Raw genomic sequence first — 12,376 nt, 5'->3', positions numbered from 1 at the left:
AGATTATTTCAGTGTTTTATGTGATGAAACTACAGCCATCTCAGTTTTAAAACAGCTGAGTGTGTAGATTAAATATGTTTGTCAACTTAGAAAAGTGGTCAAGGTTAGTTTTGTATCAACTTGCAATATCATTGATGGAAAAGATAAGACTATAACTAACAAAGTAATTGAAACCCTTGACAGTTTAGACTTAAAAACTTGTAATCTGGTGGGCCTAGGATCTGATGGAGCAGCTGTCATGATTGGAAAGCAAAAGGGAGTTGCAAAAGTTCTCAATGATAAAACAGATGGACTCATGGTCAACTGTCATTGTGTAAACCACCGACTGGCTCTTCCTAGTGACTAAATAAGGCACTTCAGCATCTGCTTTTCCGAAAATTGCCAATTCCGAGTTAATATCTGTAATATTAACTCGGAATCGGGATATGTTCATATTTATATATACTGACTTAGATCCGAGAACTAGAAAAAACAATTAAATTTATCCAAAATGCAACATGTTTCATTGGATTGTCCGACTTCTTCAGGCATGAGAACATAGAAAGCAAATTAACACTATAAGAAACATAATATCACTATAAAAACGACTATTATAAAATTCAGTTAGATTTGAACTGTAGCTACAGTCCGTGTTGAAGTTCTATTGTTGGGCATCTGCGTGCGTCTGACTTCACGAGTGTGCCAGTATCAGATAGCAGAGCTGAAAGAGTCTGGTAGATTATAACTATGGTTATTATTTATATGATGAGGGTCCATAACAATTTCCTTAGATTCGACTATGCGGCGTTCTACCTCGTCATGGCATATATGAAGGTTTGAAGTTGTTGTCCAATTTATCTCATGTTGACGGCCTTCATCATTTGTGTTTACTGAAAACACTACATGGCTTGACAGGGCACTTGCTCTAGTTCTTTTGTAGGCAATGTCTCTCTGGTGTTCTTCCAGATGTAGGAGGATGAATTTTTCAGTTTGACCATAGTATTGTTTCCTGCAGTCACACGTGATTTGTACACTCCTGGGGGTTGTAGATGGTTGTGAGCTTGTTTGTATTTGCTTAAAATTGATCTTAGTTTAGGAAGAGTAGAGAAGCAGGTTTTTATGTTGAACTTTTGTAAAATTCTTCTTAGTTTCGTGGAGAGTGAGCTGATGTATGGTAAGGAGATATGATGAGTATATATATATATATATATACTCATCATAGCAGGTCAACATCAGTCAATACAGAGTCTATTGTAACACTCAGACTCATTCATTGTTTGCACTTTCACCACCCTCTCAGGCAATGCACTCCAACACCCTGTTCATTCACTTCTAACACTTTGCTACTCCTTGTTCTTCTAGGAATAAAGCATGCTCTACCAGGATGGAACACTAATAAACTGATCATTAAATAACTCAAATATGTTACCTTCACTGGTCACACATTAAGTCCTACCTCCATCTAGGCAAGGTAATCTGTCTGTAATCATTTTTTCTCCTACTCACCACATAATGAAACATCTTGAGATTCACCTTGGATTAGAACACTAGTCTACTTTTATATTCTAATTTTTTTCTCTCCTTAAAACAGTAATGTTTCTCTCCTTAAAACAGTAATTAATTAATTAAAAATAAATAACTTTAATAAATAATTTTTAAAAATAAAAAAACTCCATATCATAGTTTTGTAAATCCTAAAAATTCTTCCCTTATACGTTAAATGTACCAAGAAATTTTATATACCTGGTTTTAATTATTATCATGAGCATTTTTCGCCAGGATAGGAGGGGAAAGCGTGGTGGTGGGGTGCTGCTTATGATAAGTAATGACCTATGTCCTCTAAGAGTGGAGAATTTGGAAGGTAGTGAGACAAATGATTTTGAGAGCGTATGGTGTGAGGTAGAGGTAGGCAGGACAGGATATTTAGTGGGGTGTTGCTACAGACCCAGGAGCACAGAGGATGGGGACCAGGAGATGTTTAGACAGCTAAGTTTGGCAAGTGCAAGAAGAATGATTGTTATGGGAGATTTTAACTTCAGTAGTATAAATTGGAGAGAGGAAGATGCATGTAACAATAGGGGAATGGAATTTCTAGAATTCTTGAGGGACAAATGTCTTAGGCAACATGTAACAGAGGGAACAAGAGGTTCAAAAATTTTGGATTTGGTTATAGCATCAGAAGAGTTGATAATAACTGAGTTGACGTCTCTCCCACCAGTTGGAGAGAGTGACCATATGGTTTTGACTTGGAAAATGAATAGACATGCAGGAGTATCAAAGAGACGGGAACTTATGTGGAATTATAAGGCAGGTGATTATAATAGTCTTAGACGTCAACTTCAGGAAGTTTCATGGAGGGAGGAATTGGAAGGCAGGGATATCACCAGTGCGTGGGAAATTGTGAAAGAATATTTGTTATCAGCAATGGTAAGTTGTATACCACGAGTGAAGAAGAGGGCGCAATTTGGAGTAAAGTGGATGACAAACAATATTAAACAGGAATTGCATGCGAAAAAGAGGCTATGGAAGAAATATAAGGAGACAGGTGAAGAGATGCATGAGGAATATAAGACACAGGCCAGAAGAGTGACTCGTGTGGTAAGGAAAGCGAAACTGGAATATGAGAGGAGATTGGCCCTAAGATCCAAAGAAAATCCTAGGGAATTTTTTAGCTATGTGGCCAGTAGGAGGAGAAATGACTGTGGAAGAATGATATTGTGGGATAAAAATGGGAATAGAGTGACTGATGCAGAGGACATAGTGGAATTGTTCAATGAACACTTTATTGGAGTATTTCATCCTAGAGGAGTCAGTTTTAATGCTAGAGGGATAGGACTGGTACGAGGTCTGGAGGTACAGGAGGAGAGTGTGTTTCAGATACTGAGTACTCTGGATGTCAGTAAAGCTGTGGGACTGGATGGTATTTCGCCACGAGTTTTGAGAGAATGTGCTAGGGAATTGACAGTACCTTTAACGTGGCTTTTCAATGAAAGTCTGGCTTTGGCAAAGGTGCCCAGGGAATGGAAGGAAGGTAAGATAGTGCCATTGCATAAGGGTGGTAACAGACTGGAAGTGTCTAATTATAGGCCAGTCTGTGTGTCATCAGTAGTTGTTAAGATCTTGGAGAAAGTAGTGAGGGACCGTGTACAGCATTGGGCAGATGAGGGTAATGTTATCTGTGAGAATCAACATGGATTTGTGAAAGGACGCTCTTGTTTTAGCAATATGCTAGCCTTTTATAATAAAGTTACAAGAGCATTAGATGAGGGAAAGGCATATACTGCAATTTTCTTAGACTTGGCGAAGGCATTTGACAGGGTGCCACATGATAAGCTGATATTTAAGTTGCAGCACATGGGTCTGGATGTCAGATTGGTCAACTGGATTCAGGATTGGCTGTCTGATAGGTATCAGAGAGTTGTGTATGGTGGAGCAGTTTCCAGGAGGCAGAGGGTTACAAGTGGGGTCCCACAGGGCTCAGTACTAGGACCTATATTGTTTAACCTTTATATCAATGACATAGCCAGTGGATTGCAGGGGGATATTCAGTTGTTTGCAGATGATGCGAAGCTTGGAAGGATTATTAGTAATAGTGCAGATGTGGTAGCCCTGCAAGAGGATTTAAATAAGCTAGATAGATGGGCAAATGAATGGGGGTGTCAGTTTAATGCAGCAAAATGTAAGGTCTTGAGGTTTGGGAAACATCGATGGGATGCTGCATACTCTATGGGAGGAATTATACTGGAGGAAGTAGGGGAGACAAGAGATCTGGGGTTGATGATTGATAGAAACCTGAAGTTTAGGGGACATATTGCAAAGGTGGTGAAGGTAACACAGAGGATTGCTGCTATTATGAGAAGGACACTGACCTGCAGAGATAAGAGGGTTATCATTCCGTTGTATAAGTCTCTGATCAGACCACACTTGGACTGTTGTTCTCAGATTTGGTCCCCAGGATTTGAAGGGGATAAATTAACTGTGGAAAGGATACAAAGACGGATGACAAAGATGGTTTCAGGACTGTACAAGGATAGTTATGAGGATCGGCTGAGAGAATGTGGACTGCAGAGTTTGGTGGATAGAAGAAGGAGAGGTGATATGATTGAGACTTTTAAACTGTTGAGAGGTGGTTACAGGGTTGACACTGGGGAGTTCTTTCGCTTGGTTGATCAGCGGGAAGGAGTGATGACAAGAGGCCATCCCTGGAAGTTACAAAAGGAAACTGTGAGCAAGAGGGTAAGGAGTGGTTTCTTTGTGTGGAGGGTGGTTGAGCCGTGGAATGCATTGCCCGATGGAGTGGTGGGAGCGAGAACGGTCAGTGGGTTTAAGGAGTGGTATGATAAACTTTGTGTTTCTCAGGGGGGGGGACCTCCCCTCGATGAGTCTTGACAGACTTTATGTCTTAGAAAGGACCTCCCTCGATGAGTCTTTTGACTCCTTGGAGGCCTGAATAATAATAATAATAATAATAATAATAATATTCAAGTCTAACCTACTTGTATATAGAGGCTAATAAAGGTCGAAACCAGTCTGGGTAATGGCTCTTCCCATTATGCATTACATTAGACACATCAGAAAGGGGGGGGGGTGCTTTAGTCAAAGCACATCCCCTTTTCTGATTTTTAGCAAAGTCATTAGCCACTATATAGAAGTAGGTTAGATGTGAATATATTTCACATGTAAAACTTTATTTTGCTTACTTGGGAAAAAGACAAGTATATAAAACTTCCTGGTATCTTTAACATAATTACACCCACAGCAAAAAAACTTTCTACATTCTTCCCTTATATTTTTATTTTTGTCAACAAACCTAATGCCAAGTGAAAGCTGCTCTAACCCAGCAATATCTGCAGCGTCGTCAGCTAACATTGAAAATCCAATAGATTTATTTGCAGCAGATACAATACTTGATGTTCAGTTCTTACACTTCTGTAAGAACTGAAGAAGCTTTCATCAAATGATATTTTAAAATTAAGTCTTCCGCTTCAATCCGAAATTGAAATAAATCATGTAAATTTCCAGAATCACTCCTTTTCCCCCATAATGGCAAATGTAGCACAAAATACAATGACTAATAAAATATAACCTAATTTAATTCTCTTGAACTCTATAGTTTTTTTTTGAACTCTATATTGATTTATCAATTTGACAAATTAAATCTTCTGATGTTTGTGGATTTTTATAAAATTCTATGCATCAATAGCAGCTTCTTTATACAATTGAGATGACGTGATTTCTGGCAGGTTGGTTAAAATCTTTATATTTTATAAATAGAATTTTTATAAATGCACCTTGACAGCCGCAATATACTTTTGCTACAAACAAAACACAATATTTGCAAACGAAACCTTTTTGTAGTTTTGAATAATACAACCATGGTGAGTATTCCTCGAACTAAGCAAATCTAATCTTTCTCTTTCCAGAAAAATCTTTTATGAAATCATAGTCCTTGAAACACCAACTTTAAAGCAGAAACTCCAACGTAAGAACCAGTATCATATTCTAATAAATTATTTGATGAAATTGACTCAACAGAGTCATTTGAATCGATGTTCCAGGAATCAGATCAACTTGTGTATCTGAAGGCCATGGGTGTCCACAAAAAATTTACCGGGGGGGGGGGGGGGCAAAGCTTGGAGACAAATAACTACACCAATAAATTTTTATTTAATTATTTAATTTTTTTTTCACAAGTAGATTATAGAATTAGATACACTTACCTCCTAAAAATGTATTTTTCTTTTTAAATTTGTTTCACTATAAATTTACAATTTACATTTCACTCAGTAATTCACTAGACACAGAGAGCAAATGAACTGGTTGCCGTTCACAACAGTAATGAACATTTTTTTCACAAATCAGAAAAAGATGAACCAAAAACAGGAACACGTGCTTTATTGCTGCAATAAATGGGTGGGGGGGTGATATCCGGGAAAAGGAAAGCTACTAGTGATGTGCCTCAAGGGTCTGTTTTAGGACCATTGCTGTTTAACTTGTATATTAATGATATTGGTGAAGATTTGGATGGATTTATTCAGTTGTTTGCAGATGATGCAAAGTTGGGATGACCCATGAAGAGTAGAGAATGTGGCCTCCTGTGGCCTTTGAAGAAATTGAGTGATTGAGGATGGGAATGGGGATATCAGTTCAATGTTGCAAAATGTAATGTTTTAAAATTTGGAAAAAAAAAATGGGATGCAGAATTTATGCTTGGTGAGGATATCGGAGGTGGAGGAAATAAGAGTTCTGGGGGTGATAGTGGATATGGATCTGAAATTTAGGGTGCACATAACTAATTAATTGTCAAGACAATACAAAGGCTTCTGGAAATGATGCAGAGGACACTGACTTGTAGAAGTAGGGAGATTCTTGTTCCATTGTATAAGGCTTTGATTAGGCCACACATGGACTATTGTGTCCAGATTTGGTCACCTGGTTTTCAGAAGAATGAAGAGATGCTTGATAGAGTCCAGAGGTGACTGACTAAGTTAGTTTCTAACCTCTGGGATGTCGAGTATGAGGAAAGATTGAGAAGATGGAACTTGCAGAGTCTGGTGGACAGGAGGAAGAGGGGAGATATGATAGACCTACAAGTTATTAAGGGGTTGTTATAGGATCAATGCTGGAGAGGTTCTTCAGAAAATAGTGGGAGATCAGGGGAGAACCAGAGGTCATTCCTGGAAACTGTATGAATAGGCTGAAGTAGGAGAGTGAGAAATAGGTCTTTTTTGTGCAGAGTTGTGAATGATTGGAATGCCTTGCCTGAGAGTGTGGTGTCTGCAGAGAATTTGAGTGTGTTTAAAGTATGGTATGATGAGCTGTGTGTTTGATAAAAGGACCTCCTAGATGAATTATTTATTATTATTATTATTATTATTATTCAGGCCTTCATGGAGTCAAAAGACTCATCGTGGGAGGTCCTTCCTAAGAACATAAAGTCTGTCAAGACTCATCGAGGGGAGGTGTCCCCCTAAGAAACACAAAGTCTATCATACCACTCCTTAAACTCATTGACCGTTCTCGCTCTCACCACTTCATCCGGCAATGCACTTCATGGTTCAACCACCCTCCATGCAAAGTTTGACTCCATGAGATTTGGGTAATAATAATAATAATAATAATAATAATAATTCAACTATAGTGATCAATAGCAACATCTCATGAAGTATCTTGTCTTATAAACATCTCACACCATATACTCTCAAAGCCATTAGTGTTATTTCCACTGTGATTCCCCACATTGAGAGGTGGGGAATCACAGTGTCTCTTCGATTTCCATCCCTGTTAGAACATCCTTCTCAGTTGATCTCAGTTCACTTTAAAATATAACAAAATTACATGATAGCCACAGTAATAAACTTTAATAAAAGTACAAACATATTGTACCATAAATAACAGTAAATCATCAGTGTTATTTTTTCATATTTGAAATATTTGTATTTTCTTTAAGGTTTATTACTGTGGTAATCATGCAATTTTGTTGTTTTATAGTTATTGCACAGGTACCTTTAAAGAGAAGTTTCATTAATAGAAGTTGCAGACAAAAAAAAAAAAGTTGTGGAAGGATTATAAAGAAAAAGGCGATTAGCATGCCCATGAACAGTAAAGGCAAAGGCAAGAAGCATGACCAGTGCTGTAAGAAAGGGACAAAGCTAATTATAAGAGAAAACTAGCTAATGAGGCCAAAAGAAACCATAAGGAGTTCTTTCTCTATGTGGCAAGTAAAAGGAAGAATAACTATGGAAGGATGACTTTAAAAAATGCTGATGATAGGGAGGTAATAAAACCAAACCAAATAGTTAAATTACTGATCGTCTGTGGGCTTAAAAAAATTAGCTGATAAAAAAGAGGAGAAATTATCGAAGCATTTAAGTTATTAAAGGAGTTTTATAGGATTTACACTGAAGACTTTTTATCAGTAAGAAGAAACAGCACAATATGTCACTCACTGATGGAAGTTGTGCAGGAGTATGGGCTAGCAAGGGTGTTAGGACTAGATTTCTTGAAGGTTGGTGAATAGGTGTAACGAGTTGCCAGAGTTAGTTTTTAGTACTTCATCAGTAATTGATAGGTATTGTGTGAATAATGGATCTCCCCCAATGAGTATTCTGACTCCATGAAGATACCTATATAATCTTCTTATTCTACTTCCTTTCCAATAATAGGCCTAGTGGCCTGTAATATTCACTTCCAACCTTTTCAACAGCCGTTCTCTATTACTTCTCCCTCATGGTTGATATCTTGTATCTTTCTGGGGATTCTTCCTTCACTCATTCTTTCTGTATGTTTTCTCCATCTCACTCTATAAAGATCAATGCAGTCTAAAACAGATATCACCTCAAGTTCCTTTAAGATATCACTTTGAAGTCTAGTCTATTGTATCCAGCTGTTTTGCACACGAATATCATTTCAGAGCTCATCAGTCTATTTCTACTTGAGTTATGGTCCAGGCTTATGAACCAACAATCTTTGGAGAGACTGAGTCAATGTTATGTAGCATGAGCTGGCTTCCTGTGGAGAGTTCTGGACTTCTGCTGTCATGTAAATGTAATAATAATTTAATAATGGAAGCCCACATATTATTTTCCTAGAAAAAGAAAATATATTTAATAGCTAATTAAAGCATATCTATTTCAGTCACATTGAAATATAACAAACCATAGCAAATATACTTTAGCAAATTAAGAAGTTTACAACTCACCTGAATCCACTGCTCACTTTCTATCTGTCCAGCACTCCAACCACTAGGACCATTCAACCGTGCCATATCTCCTACTGAATCAGGTGAATAAGAAGTAGAAGTAGTAATCTGAGAATTTTTAATTATTTTATTTTCCATTCCTCGAGGATATTCACAAGCTGAAATCAAAATTTGAGTTTCTATTGTGCGTAAAACTACTAATAAACTTTCAATGGATTTTAGATAAATTATGTGCGCGTGCGTGCGCGCGTGCGTGCGTGCGTGTGTGTGTGTGTGTGTGATAATATGGCAATAATACTAATATTATTAGTACATGCAGGGTTCAGGGAGTCAATTCAAAGACATACATGGCAGACCCTTTCACTCATTCATACCTAACTAATTATCACACTTCCCCTTTAACAGCACACTCACCAAAGATGTATTCACAATATTTAAAAGAAGTCCATTCTTAGCACCAATCACATGCCATGCCATGTTATGTCATGCTATGGAAAGAACCTAAAAAAACATATTCTTCCTAATCATGTAATTGACCATCTTCCAGGAATGATCACAAATCCACATCCACCAGCCATAAGATTATCTTCTGACTATACTGTAAGATTGCCTTCCTAACTTGTATATTTCAATACTTCATGTTCAAAATATCTGGAATAAACTATCCAGAGACACAAGGAATGAAATAACTAAATTTAGTACCAAATTAAGTATTTACAACTTGATATTTCACCAAATCAAGCTAGCATTATCAAAGGCATTTTTAAGATACACACTCAATCTGGAATTACAATTACTTCCAGAACAAGGACAGTAATGTGCATGGAAGGTAACAGTGGTGCTCTCTGTGGTGATGTTTCATAGTTATTGCTAGTGGTCAGACAGGTGGTGCGCTTGGGAAAGTTCTTTTTTTTTTTTGTTCATACTGAATATATTTTTATGTTCCTTTCATCTGGCAATGGCAATCCATCACACAGTTTGTCCAAACTATTGGATCCCACACTGACAGAAGATACTGTAGATAACTAGGAATGAGAGAGAATCCTGGTGGTCTATTAATTAGTCTGAGGAAGTTGGAGAATTTGTCCAGAAGTTTGTATGCTGTTTTGATTTTGTGTTGTTTCAGGAGTGAGCCCAGTATATCTGTTGTACTACCTTCGATATATGATAAAAATATGTTGTAGATATAATCGGGTTGTGAAGGGCAGGGTTTCTTTTTTAGAAGTTTAGTGAGGATTTTTGTGTTGTAACCATTGTGCTCAAAAAGTGCAATTAGTGACTCTTATTCCAGATGTATTGCCTATCCTGAAGACAAATTTTTTTTCTGCTTCAGTGGCTAAAGTTCTGAATATTCCCATCTTTTGTGCAAGATAGTGATGGGAAGTGGCATGTAAGCACTTTTCTGCATGTGTGGACTTCCAATAGACTCAACAACTAAGGGATAAATCCAGTGACTTGTAAGTAAGGTATCTAAGAAGGTTAGAGCTCCTTCTTTCTCACTTTCAAAAATAAAAATGATTCAGGGGTGGATATTGTTGAGGAACTGTAAAAAGTTGGAAAGAGCTTGTTAGCCATTTGGCTAAATTGCAAAGACATAATCTATTAACTTCAGTCATACTTCGGTCTTGAGAACAGTTCACAAACTGGAAAAAGTCTCCAACTTTCTCAGACAACTTAAGGACCACCAGGATCCCCCTCTCCTTCCTAGATGTCTACAGTATCTCCTGTCAATGTGGGATCCAGTATTTTGGACAAACAGGATGGATCACCATTACCAGAAGAAAAGAACAAAAATATACATTTAGTGTAGACAAAAAAAAAAAAACAGTGGTCTGGACCATGCCTTAAATGAAGATCATTTCATCAGGTATAAAAAGCAAAACTACTCGTGCAATTTTTGTAGCAACTCATGCTACAAACCCATTGAAGTGTAACAAATGTGATGGTGCAATTCTACATAGATTTTGGCACACCACCTATCCACCCATCAGCAATAACCATGAAACATCATCACAGAGAGCATCACTGTCGCCTTCTATGTCATTGTTCTGGAAGCCGTTGTAATTACAGACTTTGCTGAATGTCTATTTTTAAAAATGCCATTGATATTGCTTACTTGAGCTGGTGAAATATCAGGTTGTAGATACTCAATTTGGTTATTAAATTTAGTTATTTCATTCTTGTGTCCACATAGCTTACTCCAGAAATTTTCAGCATGAATAACTAGAACTACAGAAGTCTTAATATGGAAGTACAATGTTTCAATAATATCTTCTCCCTTCTATTTCTTCTTCAAACTTGGAAGACTGAATTCACTCAATTTCTGCAATGTGTTTATGCAATAGTGCACAAAATGAGCAACTCCATAGATATCATCATGGATACTTGGGTTACATGGCCAATGGATATTTTCCTATTCCCTATTTCCTCCAAACCCAAACGACAATATGTGTGAACAGAACAGGACAAATTTTCATAAAAATTATTATTATTATTATTACGGGTATCTCATGGAGTCAGTAGACTCATTGGGGGAGACCCAAACTAGCAAAACAATAAAAATCATTATTATTATTATTACGGGTATCTTCATGGAGTCAGTAGACTCTTCACGGGAGACCCAAACTAGCAAAACAATATCTATCATATCTCTTCTTGAATTCATTTACAGAAAGAACTCACAACTGAGTCAGGCAATGAATTTCACTCATTCACCACCCTCTAGGCAAAAAAAAACTCGTTCTCACACCCTTGTTAACCACACTTTTCTTTAATTTCCAAGGATGACCTCTTGTTCTTCCATCACTATCACACAGCTGAAACATTTCCCCTGCATCAATCTTACAAAAACCTTTTAGTAATTTAAATGTTTCTATCATATCCCCTCTTCTCTGCCTATCAACTAACCTCTGCAATCCACAAGCTCTCAATCTATCAATGTAAGGAGCATTTTTTACATCGCTCCCCAACCTAGTCACTCTCCTCTGAACCCTCTCCACAACCTCCTCATCTCCAAGATTATCAAAAAAGATATTCACAATGAACAGTTAAATACAAATTATCTTAACCAAGAAAACATATTACATAATATTACAAATAATTAAGTAGCAGAACTGTTCTGAAAATAAGTCAATTTGATAAAGATGTTCAGTCACTAAATGCACAGATCTTAATGAGAAATATGAACTTTCACATTGAATGACAAATTAGCAATAATTTAGTGTAATGTTGTTAGGATAATCTTAAAGTGGGCATCAAACTCAACTTATTTTAATGTTTCATTAAAATTGCACTTTCACAAAAGCATATGTGCAGATGTGCAAAAAGGAATTCATATACTCCCACCTATCAATATTATCAGACTAGAAACTATTGCACTCTTGCTTTCTCCATCAACTCCAAGATCTAATATTTCCATCTCAAAATGGATAACTTTGCTATCGCTTAGAACAGGAACAGTATCTTAGAAGCTGCTAAAGGGAATGCAACAATAATTCTAAATACAGAAAATAGCAATGAAAAAATTACAAACTGTTCTCTGACTTGTCCACCTACTCTATTCTTAATCATGACATTACATGAACAACTCATGAAAAAAAAAAACAATTTAGTTGAAAATGTCCTAAACTGGCATCTAGAATTATTAAGAAAGCTCGAGTTATTGAATCTTATTCCTCCATGATTTTACAAATAGCT

At 36.9% G+C, this 12,376-nt stretch overlaps 1 protein-coding gene across 4 annotated transcripts in view; it reads right to left on the bottom strand.

Moving 5' to 3' along the window:
* LOC150094462 (hemocytin-like) overlaps positions 1-12,376 on the bottom strand; it is a 2,636,009-nt gene that overhangs the window by 1,641,789 nt on the left and 981,844 nt on the right. For all 4 annotated transcript variants that reach the window (XM_090412206.1, XM_090412207.1, XM_090412208.1 and 1 more), the window contains one exon: positions 8,681-8,838. In XM_090412206.1, coding sequence (XP_090268332.1) covers positions 8,681-8,838 — 158 coding nt within the window. The remainder of the gene's footprint in view (positions 1-8,680; positions 8,839-12,376) is intronic.

The sequence above is a fragment of the Typopeltis vanoorti genome, chromosome 22, assembly GCF_054136105.1.
Source record: "Typopeltis vanoorti isolate ZY-2024b chromosome 22, IOZ_Tvanoo_1.0, whole genome shotgun sequence".
Classification (NCBI taxonomy): Eukaryota; Metazoa; Arthropoda; class Arachnida; order Uropygi; family Thelyphonidae; genus Typopeltis; species Typopeltis vanoorti.
Note: the sequence above shows the minus strand (reverse complement) of the source record. Positions and strands in the feature narration are given on the sequence as shown.